Source organism: Lonchura striata, chromosome 3, assembly GCF_046129695.1.
Source record: "Lonchura striata isolate bLonStr1 chromosome 3, bLonStr1.mat, whole genome shotgun sequence".
In the NCBI taxonomy this organism is placed as follows: Eukaryota; Metazoa; Chordata; class Aves; order Passeriformes; family Estrildidae; genus Lonchura; species Lonchura striata.
Genome location: NC_134605.1, coordinates 108548467 through 108569246, shown reverse-complemented (window position 1 = coordinate 108569246; position 20780 = coordinate 108548467). Strand labels below are relative to the sequence as shown.

The following is a 20780-nucleotide window of genomic DNA, read 5'->3' as shown; positions in this document are numbered from 1 at the left end:
ATCTATCTATCTACACATACATAGCTGTATGTATGTGCTTGTATACATCTTTGAAAGTCATCAATTACACAGTTGCCCATTTGGACAACTTGTGTATTTTATAACTAGGCATTTAGAGCTTATACTTCCTGGATTTTCCTTTTTTTTTTTTTTTTTCCCAGTGGATTGCACCCACAGCATCATAGAATCACAGAAGGGTTTTGGTTGGAAGGGAAGTTAAAGATCATCTCATTCCAAGCCCCTTGGAACCTGGCAGCTTCCACCACATCAGGTTGCTCCAAGTCCTAACGTGGTCTTGGACACCTGCAGGGATGGGGCAGCCACAGCTTCTCTTGGCCGGGGCCTCACCACCTTCACAGGAAAGAATTTCTCCCTAAAATATAATTTAACTCTCTTGTTTTTCAGTTCAAAGCCATTTCCCCTTGTCCTATCACTCCAGGCCCTTGTCTAAAGTTCCTTTAAGCGGAACCCTGTTTATCAGTGAAAAAATTAAGTAGTTACAGCTGGGTAAAGGTGCAGCCTGTGAACTAGAATCTACTTTTAAAAATCCAGTTGAGGTCAGTGGTTTCCTTGTTTCAGATGCTGTGTCCTGTTTGGTGACCAAAAGTTAAGACCTCTGAGTTCTCCTGGTGTGTGGGCAAGGGAGATTTGTGAATTCATTATAAAAAACCCAGGTCCTTCTTGGACTGATCTTTGACACGCTTTGAGGAGACTCCCACTTGGTAATCTGGTATGGCTGGAAGCGGTAGAAGAGGCATTTGGGGTTTCTTTGGGATGAGCTCCTGAGCAGCTCCCTGCAGGAGCAGTCGCAGGGCACATCGCTCCCGCAGCCTTTCCCAGCCTTTTCCCGGGGTCGGTCCGCGCCGTTCCCCGCTCTGTGAGCGGCATCACCGCTGCTTGTGCTGGCCGCCCTCCAGCTCCGCCCCGCAGGAGCATCCCCCGCCGCCCGCCTTCCCGGGGATTTGTTACCTTCTGGTAGCCAAACGCGCAGGGGGCGAGGTTTATTCTCCAGGACGCTGTTTTCCTATTGTTTTTAGGTTCATGGGAGGCTCCCCGTCACTAAACAAACTAACAACTGTCGGCAGAAGGGTCAACCCCCTGCCAGAGCCCTTCACAAAAATCTCACATTCCTCGCGGCCAAATGAGGTTGTGTCACTCCCCTCCCTCCCCTCTGTCCCCCTGGGGCTTTTGTAGGAGGCATCGCCCCTGAGCAAGCTGAACACCTGGCTGAGGCACTGAATTGGCAACCTGCAGAGCCCGTAAGGACAGGCTCAAGTTTGGTCTGCAACTTGCGTCTCATGATTTTTGGGCATGGTGCTAATAAACAGCTGGTCTGGGGTGACACAGCCATTCTTAGAGCTCAGGGGGCTGGTGTGAGATGAATGTATGCAGGGACGGAGTTTCTGTAGCAAGGATGGGAGCTGGGTTTGTGTAGCTCACAGCAGAAAGGAGCTTTTCTTTCCTTTCCACCAGAAAAACCTCCAAAACCCCAACAGAGCTAATTATGAATTAAACGCTTTCAGGAAGAAATAGTGTAAATAATGAGGCAGTCTTGTTAGAAAATCCCAGGTTTTTATAGTCCACTGCATTGAGGAGTTCCCTTCACTCTTATAGAAGACCTAGTTTGTCCAAAACCTTTTCTTCTGGGTTTAGTGTTTGGGATTTTTCCCCAAAAAATTTGTCATTTTGGTATCTCTTGTTCTCCATGCTGGCATGGAGAGAAGTTTTAGCAAGAGAATGGCCAGGACTACTCTTTGTGGGCCCATCTCTCTTTGAGTAACCAGCAGACACACAGATAAGAAAGCAAAAACCAAAACCAGTCGTGATTAGGATCTCGATCATCCCTGGTTATAGGAATACTCTCAAGAATTGGGTGCAAAATTCTAGTTTTAGTTTGTTGTGTATTCCTCAAAACCAGTAGACACTCAGAGCCCTGCTATCTAAATAAATGATGAGGTCAGTCTTATAATATCTACTGAGAGGAAAAGAAATTATAATTATTCTGAAGTTAGAGCTATAGGAAACCCTGGAACAGAGGGTTTAAGACCAGCATTTCCAAACCCCCATGGGTTCTCTGTAGTCAGGAATAGCTGAGCAGACATTGCCTGCATTTTGCTCTGCCCTTTCATGGCAGCTCAAGCTCCTGAGCTCTTTGCAGCATCAGGCCCTCAGTTAGCAGGAGCTGCTGACTGCACGGACTCATGTTTCAAGTATTGTGTACGTGACTTCACCAAGCACAGACAATCACTCGGCCCCAGAACAGTAGGGCTAAAAAGAAACCTCAGGCAGCCTAGTCCATTTTTCCTCAGAGGAAGTATTAGATATACTTAGATCATCACTGACTTCTGTCCAAATTTTTAAATCCTCCAGTACTGAGCCTTCCACTTACCAAGTCTGGAGTTTGTGGTGGCTTTTTTCCCTTTATACTTAAAAAGGAATTTGCTAATACTATACATTAATCTCTTAAATCTCCTCTACCTCAGCTGAAGGCAGCTTTTTCTTGTGCTGTTCTCAGCTGACACAGAGATCAATTGATTACCATTTTCTGTAGAAAATATTTTACTCTTATCATGTCCTTTCCTGCTCGCCTCTTTTCTAGACTAAACAAATGTATTTCCTTCAACTTTTCCATGTTGCTCATGCTTTCTGAATCTGTTATCACTCCTGTTGCTCTTCTCTGGATTCTCTCTCATCTGTCTGCATCTTTCTTAGAGGGTGGTGTCCCACACTGGATAAAGCAGTCCAGCTGATGTCTCACCCATTCTGAGCAGCCTGTAATAGATACCTTCTATGTCTTGTATGCAACATGACCATTAATCTTTCCCAGAAATGCATTTACTTCATTAAAAAAAAAAAAAAGAAAAAAAATTCCATTATTGACTCATATTCAACTTGCAACTCCCTGCCACCCCCAGATCTCCTCTGCAGGGCTGCTGGTTAATAGGTTTGTCATTGTGGTGCATTTGGCTTCTTGCTCCAAAGTGTAGCACAAAGCACTTAACTTTTACTGCATGTCATCTTACTAATGACATGTCAAGCACAATTTCTCTTCTTTGATAAGTTCATTCTGAATTCTGACCTATTTCTCCAAGTCTGAAACTCCACCTTACTGGATGTCATCTAAAGATTTTCTAATTGTGCTTTGTACTGCATCATCCAAGTTATTGAATGAAGTATCAGCTATTAATTGGCAGAAGATACATAAAACACCTTCCATTTCAATATCAGTAGTGATAGTCAGTGGGCAACTTTGTCACACCCAACCCCCATCCATTCATCCTCTATGGCTGTGCTTTATCTTTTAAATCATAGAATTATAGAATGGTTCTGGTTCAAAAGGACCTTAAAAACCTCAAAAAAATCTCATTCCAACAGCCCCTGCCTCTATGGGCAGGGACACATTCCACTAGACCAGGTTGCTCCAATCCCCACCCAACTTGATTTTGAACACTTCCAGGGTTGGGGCAGCCACAGCTTCTCTGGGCAACCTTTTTTAGTATCTCACCACCCCCACAGTAAAGAATTTCTTCTTAATAACTAATCTAAGCCTACCCTTTTTCTTTCTCTTGAAGACCTGAAAGTAGAAGTTAATACATCTCAGCCTCCACCTGAGCCAGAAATGCCCCTGCTGGCATTGGCAGAGGAAGGTGGAGCATAACAAGGGTTAAAAACTGCCACTCACCTGCAGGATTGTTGGCAGCATCTTCAGGCCAATGTTTCTTCTCTTAAGCCCAGCTGCAGTATTTATGTGCTGCTTAAGGCTGTCCTTCCCCAGAACTTGCACATCATGTAGGTGCTTGTGCAAGAGCTCTGAGTACACAGAAAGTTGAACGCCTCGTGTAACATGAAAGTTGCCCCATGAACCCACTCACTGCCAGCAGCACCAGACATTTTACGCATTTGAGAGTAAAAATAAAAGCAAAGAATGGTGTTAAGTGTAATTTTTATTGGGAAACCACCAATTCCTTATACCTTTCAGGAGGAAGAAAGGGAGGCATCCATCAAACTGTCATTACAAATTTGATGCCACAAACCTAAGCTCATGGGGCCGCCAGGAATCTGTAAGCCTTTTAAAGGATACGCCTGTTTTTGACATTCAAAATAAAAAATCTTTATAGATTTTTGTGGAAACACCGATCAGCCAGCAGCTAAATGACATTTTTCAGCAGTCAGACAGACTCCACACAAACTGAATAGATGTCCAGTTTTAGAAGGACAGGTAATTACTTTCTGTGCTATGCCCAGGAACAGAAAATACTTGGCCTGTTTTACTTAGTGAGTAGGAAAAGATGTTTGAGGGTGGTTGGTTGGAGGGTTGTTGTTTTTTTTTTTTCCTAAAGGCTGCTACATCCTGGCTTCTGCCTCCATATAGCCTGAGTGTAGGTGCCCTTTATGTAACAATAACTTGATACTACTCAAAATACTTGGCGCTGCGAACAGGAGAGTGGAATGCAGTAAGAACACTTTAGCAGGTCTGAGGGTGAGTAAACTCCAGTAGTTTTGGAAGGAGAGGACAGAGTTTTCAGTGTACGTCTCTCTCTTACTTGGCATTTGCCGACAATAAGAACACAAGGATTAACATAGCAGACTCCGTTTATTACACTTGGGTGGATAAAGCAATTATCTGTCTATCACGGCTGTAGTAAATTGTGCAACAGCATTAACATGGGTGGATACGTGGATAAATGCTACTCTGCCACAGAGGGTGCTGATACACAAGATAATCCTTCAAGCTGAACTTGTAAAGACTGTTTTCTTTCAGAGTTTAGATCATGTTACCCACCAGTGTAGATTGAAATGGCATATTTTTTTATTTTTTAACCACATTTTCAGGTTTCTTTAGCCCATCTGAATTGTATTAGCAGGGTTATTTTAGAAATATCCCGCTTTATTCAAGTTTAAACTGTCTGCTTAAAACCTGCTGCATGGATATAAACACGGTAGTTTTCTAACACAGCAAAACAATCTGTTGAAAGATAGCAAACACACACACATCCATCCATTATTGCTTAACTGTTGTGTCTTCCATGCCTGAATTCCCACTGTAACCGCAGCGTTCAGAGTGTAGTGCACTCCTGGTTTTGGGGGTGTAAAACAAAACCAGAAATGAAAATGCACCTATTGATGTCTAGAGAGCAGTGCAGCATCCCAGAGCTCTACACTAGATTTAAACTAAGCGCCTTAAGTCTGGTTTAATGGCTGTGTTTACATCATCCCCCCCCCCCCCCCCCCCCTTCTTATTCTTTTAAAGTAATCAGGTTTCACAAGCATTAAAAAAACCATCCCCTCCTGCCAGCTGGAGGGAAGCCAGTTCAAGGAGATTTTTTTTTCTCTCCCCCTCCTTTACCCCCTTCTTCACTATGATCTTTACTGCCTGGTGCCCCAGCAAACAAGCAGCAGAAATTGGTGAGATATTTGCAGGATAGCTACCTTCTTGGTGGGGGGGGGAGTGGGGGGAAACTTTACTTCTCAAAGATTTTGCTGCGTTCATGAGGATGAAAAATCAGAATGAGGAGCTCTTGAATTTTTTGTGACTGCCCTTGTTTTCCCTCATCCCTCCTTCTGATGAAAAAAGGGAGAGAAGGAGGGGGAGAGTGTAACAGATACCAGCTAAGGCAGGGACCGAGACTTGCGTGACAGTCTCTGTTTATATGAGTTGTCTTTAATGTCTACAAGCAGCCATACCAGCAATGTTTAGCTGGTTTCCTGGCACACGTGAACACAGATTCCTTTATGTTCATCAAAGATGGATAAAGGTGAAGGCAGGGCATTGTGGAGCCAGGGGTCCCACCTGCTCCTTCCCTGACCTGGCCTGTTTGGACTGATGATCCTATGGTGTGTTGCTCAAATTTGCAGAACAAGCTTCAAAATCCCAATCAGAATTAGAAAGTTTTTCAAAAAGAAAAAAGAAAGGAACAACCCCACCACTGCAGCAAGGGCAGACCTGGCTCATTCACCTTAAGCAGAGTCAGAGCAGAGGGCTGCACGAGTCCTGCAGCTCTGGATTAAGTTGGAGAATAGGAGAGAACCAGTGCAAAAGCAAGCCTACTTGAGCCCTTTCCTGCCTGTCCTTTTTCTCAAAGCGCTGTTTTGGTTTCATTTGTTAAATCTTGCAATTTTGCTGCTTTAAGACACCCTTCCCCTTGCAGTGCCTGACCACCTTGGCCCCTGCCACCTGCCCCCATCAGTCCCTTGGCTGTCAGACGAGCCCTTGGAGCCCTGCTCCAAGGAGGCATTCTTCACCTCAGTGTGTAGGGAAATTCTGTGAGCAGCAGGTTCCTTTGCAGCTGTTGCAGTTTGCTGAAAACCCCCAGCCTCTGGTCTACCTTTCAGCTGTGTCCATGCTCTTCATGGCCCCCAGCTGAAATATAGAAAGCACTTTGTATCCCCAAAGCTTTAGAGTCATTCCCATGGGTACAAAGGGACACAGGTTACACCCCCTTGGGTCACTTCTTTTCACCCTTCCTCCCTCCAACTACCCTTTTTGTCCTGGCAGGATGAGCTGAGAGGACATTTCCTTTGCTCCCAGTAAATCAGTGGGGAGATGACCATTAACACCAGAGATGCTCCATAGGCTTGTCCTCAGTGCTGAGGTTCCAGCCTCCCTCTGCCTCTGCTCACCTAGGGTAGGAGCCACAGCTCTGGGATGATAGTAATGTCCCTGGTTCCCCCAGGATCTGGATCTGGCCTTTTTGGACCCATACCAATAGTCTGCAGAGCAGGAGTCAGGGAGGAGGGTGTCATTAGGATTTTGGCAAATGGAAACACATTAGATCTGTTTCGCAGGAATTGAGCACCTCCACAGTGTGCATTCGTCTGTCTTTATTATTTCCTTTTCTCTGCAGTAGTTTCAGGTACAGGCCTTAGCTTCTTTGGGTTAAAACATGCCTTTTTAAGAACAAAAAGAGACAGGGGCTTGTTTTCTGCCTGCGCCTGAGTGACTCCTGTTGGCACGAACAGGGCTCTGTGTACAGTCAGAAGACTAAACTCCCAGTCTAATGCAAACTGGTGCCCTTAGCTATTTAAAAAACAAACTTTTTTTTTCTTCATTGAGTGAATTAACTACAGTTACGGCACCTATGTAGCTCCTTGTTTTATGAACTATAAGAACCTTTCCTATGCACAGCCTATGGCCTAATTATGTAATTATGTCTCTTGGGTGGATTATATTTTTCTTCTCATAATTGTGTCTTTACCTAAGAGACTGGAAGGGTTCCAAGCTTTCTCCTTTCCTGGGCAAAAATTGTTTGGCTCTTGTGTTTTGGGTTTTTTTCCATGAACTTAGGATTGGGTGCATTCAGTAGGATTGGGTGGGGAGAAATCAGCCCAATGACAATTTGTCACAAAACAAGGGACACAAGAGGGACCCTCACAACTTTCTTCAGAGGTTTTTTCTTTGCAAAGAGCTAATGTGAATCTTCTGGGCTTCTGGTTTATAGCTCCCTTATTTTTACCTCCAGTGCATAGATTGATACTGCTTTGGAGTGACATATTGCTGCAGTAAAGTATTGTCTGAAATTTGTAACAGAACGGTGAATATTTTTGCTTCATGGTGAATGCTCAGCATTATTCAGTCCCTGCACAACAGCTGTTAGGAAGACTTAGGCTCAGGTCTCAACTCCTTTACTGTGGCATAAATGTGGGTCCCTAAATGTGGGTCCCTTGACTTCAGCTTTATCAGCCTGTAGCTGAATTCAGTCACACCCATATCAGTACCTTCCAGTTACCCCTGATCCACAATACCAAACAGGATGAAATGCAGGTAGATCTGCAAAGACAATTTGAGAATTTATGACAAAATTCAGAGGACAGGTAGCTTGTCTTTTTTGTGGTGTGAAATTGTCTTATACGATGTGCATGCAGAAGAGTAAATACTACAAAGTACACTGGAATGCTGCTGGTGCTCCAGGGTTAAAAGAGAAAAAATCAGAGGGCTTGTCTCAAAGACATATAGGGTTAGTAGGAAAAAATGTGCCCACTCTTTACCTTTTTAAAGCACTTCACCTTTGGAAAAGAGTAGGAATAATCAAAACTTGTGTTCTTGATCTCTGTTGTGTTTCTCTTGGAGTCAAGAGACAGAGGTGCACAGACTACAAATTCACAGATCATGAGCTGAGTGATTCTTCTACTTTCTGCCACCCCTTAACCTGAAGTCCCTTTTCTTGTTGGTTCACTGAACCCAGAGCTGTAGAAATCCTTGGTTACTAGCCCTTGAGTTCAAAGAATTTTTGTCTGCCTTTTCCAGCTGTAGTCACTCCATGGAATGACTCCAAACTTCACTATCTGGTGCTGGGCACATTTGTGACGTAGAGCTAACAGAAGCCATGGTGGCATTTCACAATGGGTCATCACCCTCCATTCTGCTTGGGATATCACAGAAAATGTGTCTCCAGCAGGTGACAGCACAGGCTCTTAGTACCATGACCTTTCCTGCCATCCCTTGGCTCTTTTATGGAGACACCTGACTCCCACAATACTTCTTGTTAAGGCAAAAGCAGAAAAAGATACAACTGGGTGATGACTGAAAATAGCTAGCCCAGTGGAGAGTGATAAAAGCATCTGCTGAAAATCTGGTAACCAGATCTCCTGGGTACCAGGAAAAAAAAAAAAAACCACACAAAAAAGCTGGTGGGTGGTGTACACGGTACAAAGAAAGGGAGTCCCTGAGTGTCAGCATCTGGCAAAGCCACGTGTAGCATAATCTGATTAGTTTTCAGTTCCACACCCACAAGCTGAAAGATAAAAACGCACACCCCTCCTCCCTGAGGAGGTAAAAATCTTCAAGCATCAACACCACATTTACATTCTGCAAGTCAGCCTCTTCCACAGCCCGATTTACATCTTGCCTCCTCCAGCAGAGCAGTGGAAGTTCAGTGATGAGAGACGAGCTCACGTCCCTTTCCAGTTACCACATCCAGCAGACTCACGATTGCCTTGCTTTGATCTGGGAGGCAGTCCTTCGCTTAGTTTAAACTGAAATGATTAAGCTGGAGATGAAGACTCCTCACATCTTCTGCCATGCCTGGGATGTGATAATTGAACATCAGCTTCCATGGGCCACACAAACATGTTCTGAGGCTGGGCTGGGCTGGCAAGCAGAAGCAGCAGCACAGGCACTGACTGGCTGGCTGCAGTTTTCACTGACCTTATAGCACTCTCAGTACTGATTTCATTCATGTAAAATGGCCAGCTTTGGCACAGGAGGGGATTAATGACAATGTTTCTGTGTCCAGAAATTTATACTCAGGTTGGTGTTTGGCTAGAAACAGCGGAGCAGTGGTGAAAGATCAGAATATTTCTTGCTATTTTGCAGCAAACCCTGGATTTCTGATATCCAACATGTTTTGTACTGTGCCAGCAGACAAATCAGAACAGCTTGTTTTAACTTTCAGTTTTTCTCATCTCTTTCCCATCTCCTCACTGGTGATTTTTATCTCTTCCAGTGGCCACTGGGTCCCATCCTTAATCAGAGACTCATGGGTCAGCTTCCATTTATTTTTGACAACATTTCACATCCAAGACTGCTTATATCCACAGGCATTTTATTTCCCCTCCAAGCCAAATCACATTCATATTTGCAATAGAGCAACAGGCACTAAATGAAGTGTTGCACACTTTGGGGTAGCTGTAACACTATTTTATTCTACTCTTCACATAGCTTTTATATTGCTTTTTGATGTACTCACTGCTGCAGCAGATCATGGATTCTTCCTCAGCTATCCACACTTGCTACCCTAATCTTTTTTTCCTGAAATAAAATTACGCCTCAGTGCTGAGACTGAGGAATACAGCTTTTCTTAGCACACTCCCCTGGGATCAGGAATTTCTCTGTCAACGGACACATATATCAATGAGAGATGAAAAGCAGCTTGTGGAATGAGTTTTAAACATGTATCACATATTTCATTCCTGCTGCTTATGTGCTACTCAGAAGGTCTTTTTAGAGTGTTTTCAGCCCATACCTCATGGCTCCTCCATACTTAACAGGATTTTTTTTTTCTTGCACAGAAATCAAGGCAAGACATTTATTTAAATTGCCCACACGCCTTTGTGAGCACCTCCTGAATACAAAGATTTTGTTGAGTTTCCTGCTTACTTTCAGTGTGAGCACGTCTCAGCCTTTATCAAAGCAGAGTAACCCATAACGTGCAAAGCTGCAATGTCATCTTGTCTCCCTGGGATATTTCACTCGGGGACTGTGGTTCCTTCTGTGGATCCCTTTGTCACAACATGACTCCGTGTTACAACCCTAAATTTTAAATGTCCAGAAGGGAAAGGCAAGTCTGCCTTTGGCCCCTTGCTGGTTTCTGGGGACTTGCAGTTCCATTGATGCCTGGGGTCTTCCAGATGTGCATAGAGCTTGCTCTTCCCTACTTTTCTTTTTTTTTGGGGGGTGGGTGGGAGAGAAGTGGCAACACCCAAACCCACACATCTATAGATTATTTCAATTCAAACAGATGTGGAAATTGTTTTTCTTCTTCCTGTATGCCCCTTCTTTTTTTTTCCTCTCTTTTTTTCTTTTTTCTTCCCCTGCCCATCCTAAAGTGCTCTGTTATCCAGAGCTCTGCTATAATACATATAATTTAGTATAAACTCTCTTCTAACAAAGCTATATATGACCAAACAGAATGTGATGAAAACAAGGCTGAGGGTTATTTGGCACAGGTTAGTGCAGGAATGGTGGTGACCTGTGTAATAAGTTATTTATTGAGTTACCTGAGGACAGTTGAAATAGATTATGCACCAGTTTGTTAGTGGTTCTTTAGTTAAAAGGTCACTACATGAACACAGCACAGGGTTTTTTCTAAGAAATTCTAAATACAATTCACTTTGGGAGTGAATTCATTCCCAACTAAAATCGACTGTTGTGTGTGAGAATGGAGATGGGCTTATCACATTTGCCTTATTTTGAGATCTCTTGAATTTCACAAAATCCCAGGACGGTTTAGGTTGAAAAGGGACTTAAAAATAATTTTGTTCCAAACCCTGCCATGAGCAGGGACACCTTCCACTATCCCAGGTTGCTCAATTTACCAAAGCATGTTTAGGAATAAGCAGAAGAAAAAAACAGAGAGGAAGGAGGTGTCTTAAAAAAACAGAGTGGAAAATATGACTAGCAAAGGGAAAAGCAAATACATAAAAATTGTGGAGGAAAAGAAGAGGGAGAAATCCCAAGAGAATACTGACTGCATGTGTATGTAAAAGTAATTTTTTTCAGATTTAGCAGCACCCAACTTGTACAAATATTAGTTTAAATGGATTGAGAATATAATGCTGAAGACTAGAGTTTGGATGTGACCCTGTTAATTAAGCTGCTATTATGGAGTTTTTATAAGCCAAAAAATCATTCCCTATTTAAAGTAATTGATACTTTCTGAAGAGAGGAGTAGGCACCCATGGCAGCTGTAACATGGAACAGCACTTTCTCCCTAAGGAGAAGGTTCCCACCTACCCCATGCTTTTAGACTGAGTCATTACAGGGGAGAAAACCCAGACTTCAAAGCACCAAATTACGGGTCAACTAATTAATTTTTTAAATTGCTAGAGAAGTTTCTCCAGTGTTAAATCCCATCAAGTTTCCCCTCATCTCCCAACCTGAATCCTTCTCTGTCTAGAGTTATGATTTCTCTGAATCCAGTCTGGATTTATTTAGTTTGGATATTGCACTGCCTATGCGTCATGTTGGCACTGTGATACCAATCAGATCGTGTGAACCCATGTACTCAGTACTGTGGTGAGATTTACTATTAAAAAGCTTTTTTTTTTTAGAAGTGGTACCCTGATAGCTCAATCTCAAGATTCAGTGGCCTCATTTCTGCTTCTAAAATAAATTAAACAGTATTGGAATTGGTTCTATGGCCCAAAGACTGATGGGAGAATCTTCCCATGTCTGCAGAGCTGAACTCTTGTAGACTCCAGAAGATGGCCATATTCATACTGCTGAGGGACAACACAGATTATCTCAAGCCACTGGTGATTATTTGAAAGAGTTCAAGCCCAAACTGTACCAGGGACCCTTCCTATTGTTAAAAGCATTAAAATATCCCCCCCCACTTATTACTTGTGCCAGTGCCTCAGTACTGCTTATAGGGATGGAGGCAGATGTGGTTCTGGGTTGAAATCAAGGAGTCTGGGTCCCCCTTTCAGGTCTGCCAGAGGCTCTTTGTGTGACCTTGATCTGTAACTTAGGGTAGGCTTCATTCCATTTAACATTGACTAATGGCGAGGGTGTCTAATTAAACCAGTCATGTGTGCTCCCTCTCTGATCAGAGTAGGAAGAGAAAGCAAATTGAGGAGGTGAATCATGCTGTTTTAAGGCGACTGTCAGAGACAAATGAGATGAATTGCCCTCTGGAAGTAGCTATTTCTTTCCATTAACTGAAGAGGAAGTCTACATTAGAAGAGTTTAGACTAGATGCCTGATTTATGAATGGCTAAAGTTAAGTAAAATTAGTCCTGTTCTTAATCTCTATGCATGCCTTTTTCTCCCTGTGCTGAATGATAGAAATAACACCTTCTGCAACTCACGTTCAAATGCACCATTGGACAAGGAGCATCCTTTGGAAAGAAATTAAACCTAGGAGCAAAAATACAACCATTAGAGAAGCAAAGCCTTTGCTCTTGAAACATCTCAATGACAACATAAGCAGGACCACTGGGGGCATCCCAGTGCTTTTGCCATTTCCCCCTTCATATTTTGTCAGCAAAACACCCCTAAATGAGTGTTCCAAATATATCCAGGGGTAGTTGGCCTGTTTTGGGTGAGTTCAGTAGGAGCACTGAGGAAAGCTAACCATGCAAGGGTGTGTAGGTCCCTGTCCTCCTGTCCTGGCCAGGATTCTTGGAGGTTTCCCTTGGATACTGCTCTTCTCAACTGACAGGGACTAATTACTTTTTGGAAAATCTCCCAGAGGAATGAAAGCTAATGACTAACTATAGAAAGAAAAAAAAAAGAAAAAAAAAAAAAAAAGAGAGAGAGAGAAGAAAAGCTTGCATTTTCATAGCAAAAATCCACAACATGGCATGGAGTAATGGAGTAATGCAGGCATGGAGTAATTGTCCCAGTTGATAAGTTGTAGGTACATATGAGGCTTGCTTTTGGAAGGGAAAGTTTGCCTCCTTAACTACCTTGGGTAGTTAAAGTAGCAAAAGGGAAAAAAAAAAAAAAAAAGACCTTGTGTGGGTGTCCTGATAAGTGCTTATTTTGATCCAAATTGTAATATGTTACACATGTATGGGCACAACTGTGCTTGATAAGGCTTTCACCAGCACAACCATGTCCAAAACACAACCCCCTGACAATGTTTCTGTGTTATTGGGGTAGCTGAGATACCTGTAAATCCATTAAATCTAGTAACAGGTCCTTAGAGACCATTTTGGGGTTTTTTTTGGGGGTGTGTTAAATTGATAAGTCTTGTTATTAACGCTTTTATTTTATGATTTGCTGTTTCCAGGGCACAGACAGAAGCTTGATGACTCTAAACCTAGTTTGTTCTCTGAGCGCCTCAGTGATTTAGGGCGCATTCCTCATCCCAGTATGAGAGTAGGGGTCCCGACCCAGAGCCCACGGCCCTCTCTGAACTCTGCACCAAGTCCTTTTAATCCACAAGGACAGAGTCAGATTACAGGTAAGAGACAGAACCATAGGTTTGACTTGCACAGGCATTGGTAGTAATTGCTTATGGATAATTTGTGTCTCAGCTGCAGTAAAAGAGGCTGTTACAGAGTGGGGGATGTTGTCCAAGCAAAGCTAGGTGGGAAGTGGATTTTTCTATAGTGCTTGAAGCTGAAAATGTATTTTTTTTAAATATATTTTTGCCATAAATCTAAAATAGTCAATCCAGGTCATCTGAGTAGGGATCTGGTGAAATTCTAACTGCCACGTTGCTCTGCCTTCTCCATGTTGCAATAGTACCTTTAGTATACAATAGAATTAATATTTTTATTCAGCCTTGTTATTTTGCAGTTGTGTTAAGGGAAGCAGCCAGCACTTAATGGTATTTTTATCAGAATAAAAACACAATCTTCTCACATGGTGGTTTCCTTCCACCACCACTGCTGACCACGGTTACAATAAATGAACTGGGTTGTGGAGAAATCTCCGAAGGTTGCTCGTGAGGCTTGTATGCAACATTTATGATTGCATGCTAGAGACAGATTTCATTGTGCTGAGAGAAATCATAAAGCACCCACCATGTGTCACAGATTAGAAGGCTGAAATAAGATGTTTAACTGCAGCTATGCCAGAAGTTTACAGCAAAACGGTGAAGCCTACAAAATAAAGCAAAGTTGTTCTTTCTAGAGTCAGAGCTGGTTAAATTTTTCAAAAGAGATTCAAAGCAACTTCTATCTAACTTTGTGCATTTCTAGATTCTAAATTTGTGCTGACATGTTTGTGTCTATCCAGGATGTAAAGAGGTGTTGCCCCTGACCCATTGTTAGAATTGTTGGAGAACTTCACCTAGATACAAGTCTGTCAACAAAGCTCTTGGCCCAATTCCCTAGACTGATTTAATACTCACTTCTGCTGCTACAGATGCATCCACAGCAGAGTCCTTTGCCAGCATTTTACACCAGCATTCCTTTCCTGGTAAAGCACTCCTAGTATAGACATACTCTTTGAGTCAACCTAGGAAGATTTCTAGTTTCATGTTTCAAGTGGTTTTGACATGATACCAGCTGAAACTCAGTGGTTTTAACAAAGTGTTGTGGCTTTCTTCTTCTTTCTTTTCCTTCTTTTTTTAAGTTCAACTGGTTTATTAATTTGCAGTAAGAAAGAGAAGTGAGTTAATTTGAACCCAAAGCACTCAAAGAATTGCAACAAAAAAATTCCCATGAGCTGTGGCAAAGTTCTCCCAGATCTAGAAGTCTAACTTTAACTAGTGTAAAATGTTTATAATATATTAAATATGCTGATTGTACCCATTACATGGTACCTGCTGCCCCCCAGCTTCCCAGAGCAGGTTTTTTTGGCTAGGCTTCATATTTTGTTCATTGGACATATGAAGTCAGGGCTCTCGTGCATATCGTTTTCTGGGTAAGGACTGCCAAATTAAAACACAATATTTTTTTCTAACCAAGTCTTCTGTCTGGCAATGTTTGTAGACATAGTTCCCAAGAAAGCAGGGGGGAAATCCAGGCTATAAGCAGGTTTTTTTCCTTCTTCCTTGTGCCTCCATAGTTTACCTATTGTGCAACTTTATATCTAGGAACGAAAGCGGGTGAAATTCTTCCTGACCCCATCTGGTGATCAGCTTATGCCCTGAAGCACAAGAACTAAGATCCCCTTGTAATTTTCTTCCTAACTAAGTGTAACCTCATATGCTGGTCTCCTTCACATAAATGCCTCCTGTAGAAAATGTTCTGCTGGCTTTGATTAATAGACTTCTTCTCTGCCTCGTTATGAGGCAGCCGCAGCATTTACAGATCTGGGAGATGAAAACTTCAGATGAGCTTTCAATAAGCCTGACTGGAAACAAAGCTGTGTGGCATTCCCTGCCTTCTCTGCAAATTTAAGGGAGCACAGCTGAGACTTCATTGAGAGAGGAAAGATGCAATGCTGGTAGGGCAGAAAGAAGTGAGCTGAGGGATGCAGGCTGGATTTCCCATCTCTTGTGGATTATGTGCTTTTATTCAAGTTTATGGGATACATTAGAATCCCAAATTGCTCTGATTTCCCCCAAAATGGTGAGGACTTTGTAGTGACTAAGTGGTCTGATACATGGTACATGGGTGCAAGCTCTGGGAATTGCACTGGATTTCCACCAGGCTTTTGGGTGCTGTTCAGGACCTTGACTGTAATCTGTAAAGCTCATCATGCTCTGATGTTCCACCAAAGTGCTGGGATGCTTTTTTGCAGACAGTCCCTGTTCTGGGATCCTTCTTGTGGGATGGATGGATACTCTTTGCTACACAAACCATGTCAAGGAGAGATAAAGGTGATGCCATGGACAAGGCACCCTTTGGTCAGTTGTTGAGTAGGAAATTGCTGCTTGGTATGGTGGTAGGGAGTGAGGTGCTTGGGCTGTCCTTCAACACCAGTTTCCTTGTTGTAGTGGAATACTCAAAATGCCACTTGCTTCTTAACATAAGCACTGCCTTGGGTAGATGTTAAAAGGGGAATAGACCCTTCTGTCTGAAAACCAGGATTTTTAAATTACCTTTATTAGAATTAACCATTCCTTTAGAAATACCATGGTTTCATTATCTCTTTGCCTAATTTTTATTTACGGGAAATAATAAATTTCTAATAACTGGAACAGTAAATACTGGTTTCCTACACAATATCCATATTATTGCTAGTAAGCACATTTTGCTTTGTTCCACTTGAAGCCTTGCATAGCTATTGCATGATTAAACAGACATATTATTTAAAGCCTGGCTGACCCACACCTGAGTCTGAAAGAACTCAGCACTTTAGGGTTCACTCTTATATTTCTTTTCTCTGTCTAGGTTGTGTTTATTTTCCCGGAGTATCAGAGTACAGGCTGTACAAATCACAGCACAGTCCTTAACCTACCACAGGACTGGGCTGTGGCAGGACAAGGCACAGAGTTGCCCTTATTCAACGTGGCATTTTAACTAGGATTCAGTAAAAGCTACATCGAAGGGTGATTAAAAAACAAATGGTCCAATAAGCAGCTGCCTTTGCTGAGGCAGTGCAGATCCAATTTGAACCCTGCTTGCTGCCCGTAAATCAGGAATCCTGTCCATTCACATTTGTTCACTGGTATATTTGCTTTTTTATTTTTTTCCCCTTTCCCTAACAGGCTCATGCAACTTGTTCATGTATCCAATTACATTCCCATTCAGACACTGAGTTGTTGCATTAGTGTTCCCGTATGAGATGAGGAAAGCTTGTTTTTTTCAAGATGCAACTGGTCAGGATTAGCTTCTGTAGGCCAGGAAAAGCCACAGGTGTAATGGTAGGAATGTGGTTGCTGTGAGGACCCCATCGGCTGGGCTGTGGGGACAGCAAAGTGGGAGTTAAGTGAGGTTTCATGCTCCATCACCACTGTGGCACTGGCTGATCTATAGGCAACCTCTGACTTTCATCACTGAAATAACAACCCTCAAAGGCAAGTCCTGTGAAACCTTCACTTTCTTCCCTTTTCCTTTTCCCTTTCTCCATGCACTTCAAGGATGTTATGCTTCCATTTCTCATCATTTTTTAAGGAGATTTAAAGTCTTCAGAACCGGCTTAGCAGGAAGATAGTGAGGAGATAATCTTCACTGACAGACAGGGACTGACTTCAGGGACAGTGTAAACTGAATCTGCAGACTGCTGTATTTTATGCAAACTGATTGCATCCTCTGGTTGACTAGCAAGTTGCCATTGTGGACCTCTATTTCATAAGCTTGCACCCCTCCTATTACTTAACTTTATTTCTCTCTACCCCCTTTTAAAACTTAGCTGCCTACTGGCATGATTCACTGAGTTTGTCTTTTTTTTTTTCCTTTTCAAAAATGTGACTCTTGGAGGGGTGAGAGGAGAAATGGATTTAGAGGTTCTTCAGGCCAAAATCTGGTCTCAATTACTTTTTTGTACATTGGGGTGTAACTCCACTGGATTTGACTTTGTTGATTGAACTGGGCAATTCAGACGAAGCCCTGGGCTTTTAAAGATGCCTAAAAAAGAGTTAGAGAAGGGAAGAAGGTTGTATTCTGCTGTTGTTGTTTTGCTGAGGGGGTTGGTGTTACAACAATAGTTGAGTTACTCATGCAGAAAGTCATCTTGGCTTTGTTAAGATCAGAAGGAAGAATATTTGCTCTAAGTGTTTACCAAAGATAGCTCCAGACAGCTTGTTTTTTACTATTGGCACTAGCACTAATCCAACCAGCAGCAGCCAGAGCTAGAGCTGGTGGCTGGGTTTAAATGAGAGTGTGATGCATGTGATGTCTGGGTATTATAGACAGTACACCAAGGAGCTGTCAGCCTGTGATCATGCTCTGGTCATGTAACTCAGCTTGGAAAAGGGGGAATTGGTTTTTTTCGTATAGAAAATGAGTGTGCTTCACAATCCAACGCCAAAGTAGTGAAAAAAGTTGTTCTTCAGGGATATTTGCAGGTTTTTGCTTCTCTCCATTGACACTTCAGAATATGGAAAGTGTCCCTCTCCATGTCAGGGGATTTGGAACTAGATGATCTTTAAGGTTCCTTCCAACCCAAACTATTGCATGATCCTATGATAATTTCTGTTGGAAGAAGAGAAGTTGTGATACTGGAAAGCCAATGTCACTGGAAGAATGGGTCACTAGATGGGTTTTTTCTTTATTTGCTTTATAATTTTAGTTTTATGTGGTGCATCTACTCTTGGACTAATTTTTAAAGACTCTTATTGTCCATTAAGCATCAATATCCACCGTCCATTTAATGCAATTAGTCAGAGACAACAAAGGTCAAGAACCCTGCATATGTCCCATGACTATAAATGTGACAGCAAAACCTAGACAAAAATAATATGCAATACTCAGTATTTCCTGCTTTGCGGAGGTTCACCTGGAAGCGCAAACAGGATGGAGCTGTTTGCACATCAGTTTAGGCCTCGCCCCGCTGATTTGTTTCAGCTGAACTGTGCCCAGGCTGTCTCAGCATACCCACAATATGCCCTGCTGTGAAGGAATACGCTGAGAGCTGCACTTCCCCTCACACCCACACAGGCATAACAGAAATGTTTACAAAAGGAGGACTGCTCTTAGTAATCACTCCAAAGTTTTCGAGTGTAACTGCCAGCTCAGAGTGGCCCTCTGACTCCTTCACTGTTGTTGAATGCCCTGTTAGCCCTTCCCCATGGTTGCCATGTGGGAATGAGGGTGGCTTTCTCCTGGGAAGTTCATTTTATTATTATACTAAGTATTTTTCCTTGTTTTGGAGGGATTCCTTTAGGGAGGAATTCACATGCTCTCAGAGCTTTAAGATCTCTCATCTGTTCTGGGCTCTTTTTTGTGATGGCAAGTTCTGCCATGCCTGCAGAGCATGTGGTGCTTTGGGTGATGGTGCCAAGTAGGGACTTGGCTAGCAGGGATCCTTGGACACATGGGAGCCCACCAGCCAGAGACAGTAGGGAAGTTGGCCTGTGGTGTAGGAGGCCAAGGAAAACCTCTTACAAATCACCCCACAGCTTCTTCCCCAATAGTATGTGTTAAATAGTCATTCCACCCCTTCTGGGCCAGAGCAAGGAGGAGGTGACCCTCTTAAGGGCCTCATGTTTGCCCCAGAAGCATCTGTGTGGATCTGCCCTGCAAGTGCTGTTGTGGCAGCTGGCACATCCCTGTGGTGCCCCCAGCACCCTCCTTTCCCCCCAGAGGTGCGACGGTGTGTGGGACCAGAAGAGATGGTCTGGTTGCCCTCAGTGGTGGGTCATAGCCACTGCTCCAGCACCATTGCAAGGACCACGTGAACCAGAGGGGTGCCACATGAGTTGTGTGTCCACCTTCAGGGACTATCTGGGGAAGCTTTGAGCTCTGCCTTGTGGCATTTTTCACTGTGAATTGGGCAATGCTGCTGAGCAGTGATGCTTGCCCTGTGGGCTCACAGGTCATCTTTGACTTGGCGAGGCAATGGCATTTCACCACTCTCACATCCATGCAAACCTTGACCGCCAAGCAAGCGTTGGCTTTAGGGCATTTGCTCCGGGATCTGGTAAGACTTGTATTTTCACTTTCTGGTTTCCTAACGGGTCAAAGATACCTTGAGCCAGTAAACCTCAGGGCAATATTTCCCACCCTGCCTCAACCATGACCTCAGCCATGTGTGGAGGAATCACAGTAACCCTCTGGCCTGAGGTACGGTGACTTCCTCCTCAGTCACTGAGCTCTGATGAATCATGTAATGTTCAATTTGGTTAAAGATTTTCCTCTTCATTATTTCCTATTCCCTGGGAAGAGTGATGTATTTGAGGTAGATGTTGGAAGAATATATGATATGCTTTGGGGTCATGTGATGGTCCATCCAGGCCCATATCCTGCTTCTGACAGTGCAGTATGAGATACTGTTTTGAAATACCACATGAGCCTTCAAAGAACCACTTTTTGCTATTTGTCATTCTTGTGTCCACACATTCGCAGTTGCTAGATTAAGGGTATTAAGTTTAAAACCAAGTCTAGCATGGGTGTTCAAAGTGATGACAGTGCCAGAGATGCTCAAGAAGTTCTTGCGCCATGAGGATTACACTACCAGGAGTGGCATGAGCCTCCAGAAAGGCGCCTCTTTTTCTTAGCTTTTCACCATCTTAGACCAAAATGATGTAAAAACATCGTCTACTATAACATTTTTTCCAGCCTTTACCTGCTATGTTATTTCCTCCTAGCAGTGGAGCTGACCTAAACCCAAAGCTTTAGGGGCCCTGTTTTCGATTCAGAAACAGAGATTGAAAAGGTCTTGGAGATTGAAGGATCTTGGATTTGAGATTGTGCTCCTAACACACCATTAATTTTAAGATTGTTTTTCCAGCAAGCCTAGGCTTTCTGTTCCCATTCAAAGATCATTTACCATTGACTGTATGGTGAATTATCGTAGTGGAATGAGGCAGAGAAATATGTCGATATCAGATGTAACAATGAGCAGTCAGTCAGATTTGAATCTGTGCCAATCTATACAACACTGGCCTTGAAATTGTTAAAGAAGTTCATTACATTTAATGATCAAGTGTCCTTCAGATTTCTGAGTTTATGTTAACCATTTATATTACTCAGCTCTAATATAAATGGCAAACTCCAGGAAAATCTTCTTAAAATTAAATTGGAAGGTGTTTTTTTAAATCTATATATCTATATAGTTA

At 42.9% G+C, this 20780-nt stretch overlaps 1 protein-coding gene across 4 annotated transcripts in view; it reads left to right on the top strand.

The window, feature by feature from the left end:
• The window catches only part of RUNX2 (RUNX family transcription factor 2), a 195861-nt gene that overhangs the window by 41109 nt on the left and 133972 nt on the right, over window positions 1-20780 (top strand). For 3 of the 4 annotated variants that reach the window (XM_077782469.1, XM_077782468.1, XM_021527232.3), the window contains exon 4: window positions 13455-13628. The exons of the other annotated variant lie outside the window; for it this stretch is intronic. In XM_077782469.1, the coding sequence (XP_077638595.1) occupies window positions 13455-13628 (174 nt within the window). The remainder of the gene's footprint in view (window positions 1-13454; window positions 13629-20780) is intronic. 4 annotated transcript variants of the gene reach the window in all.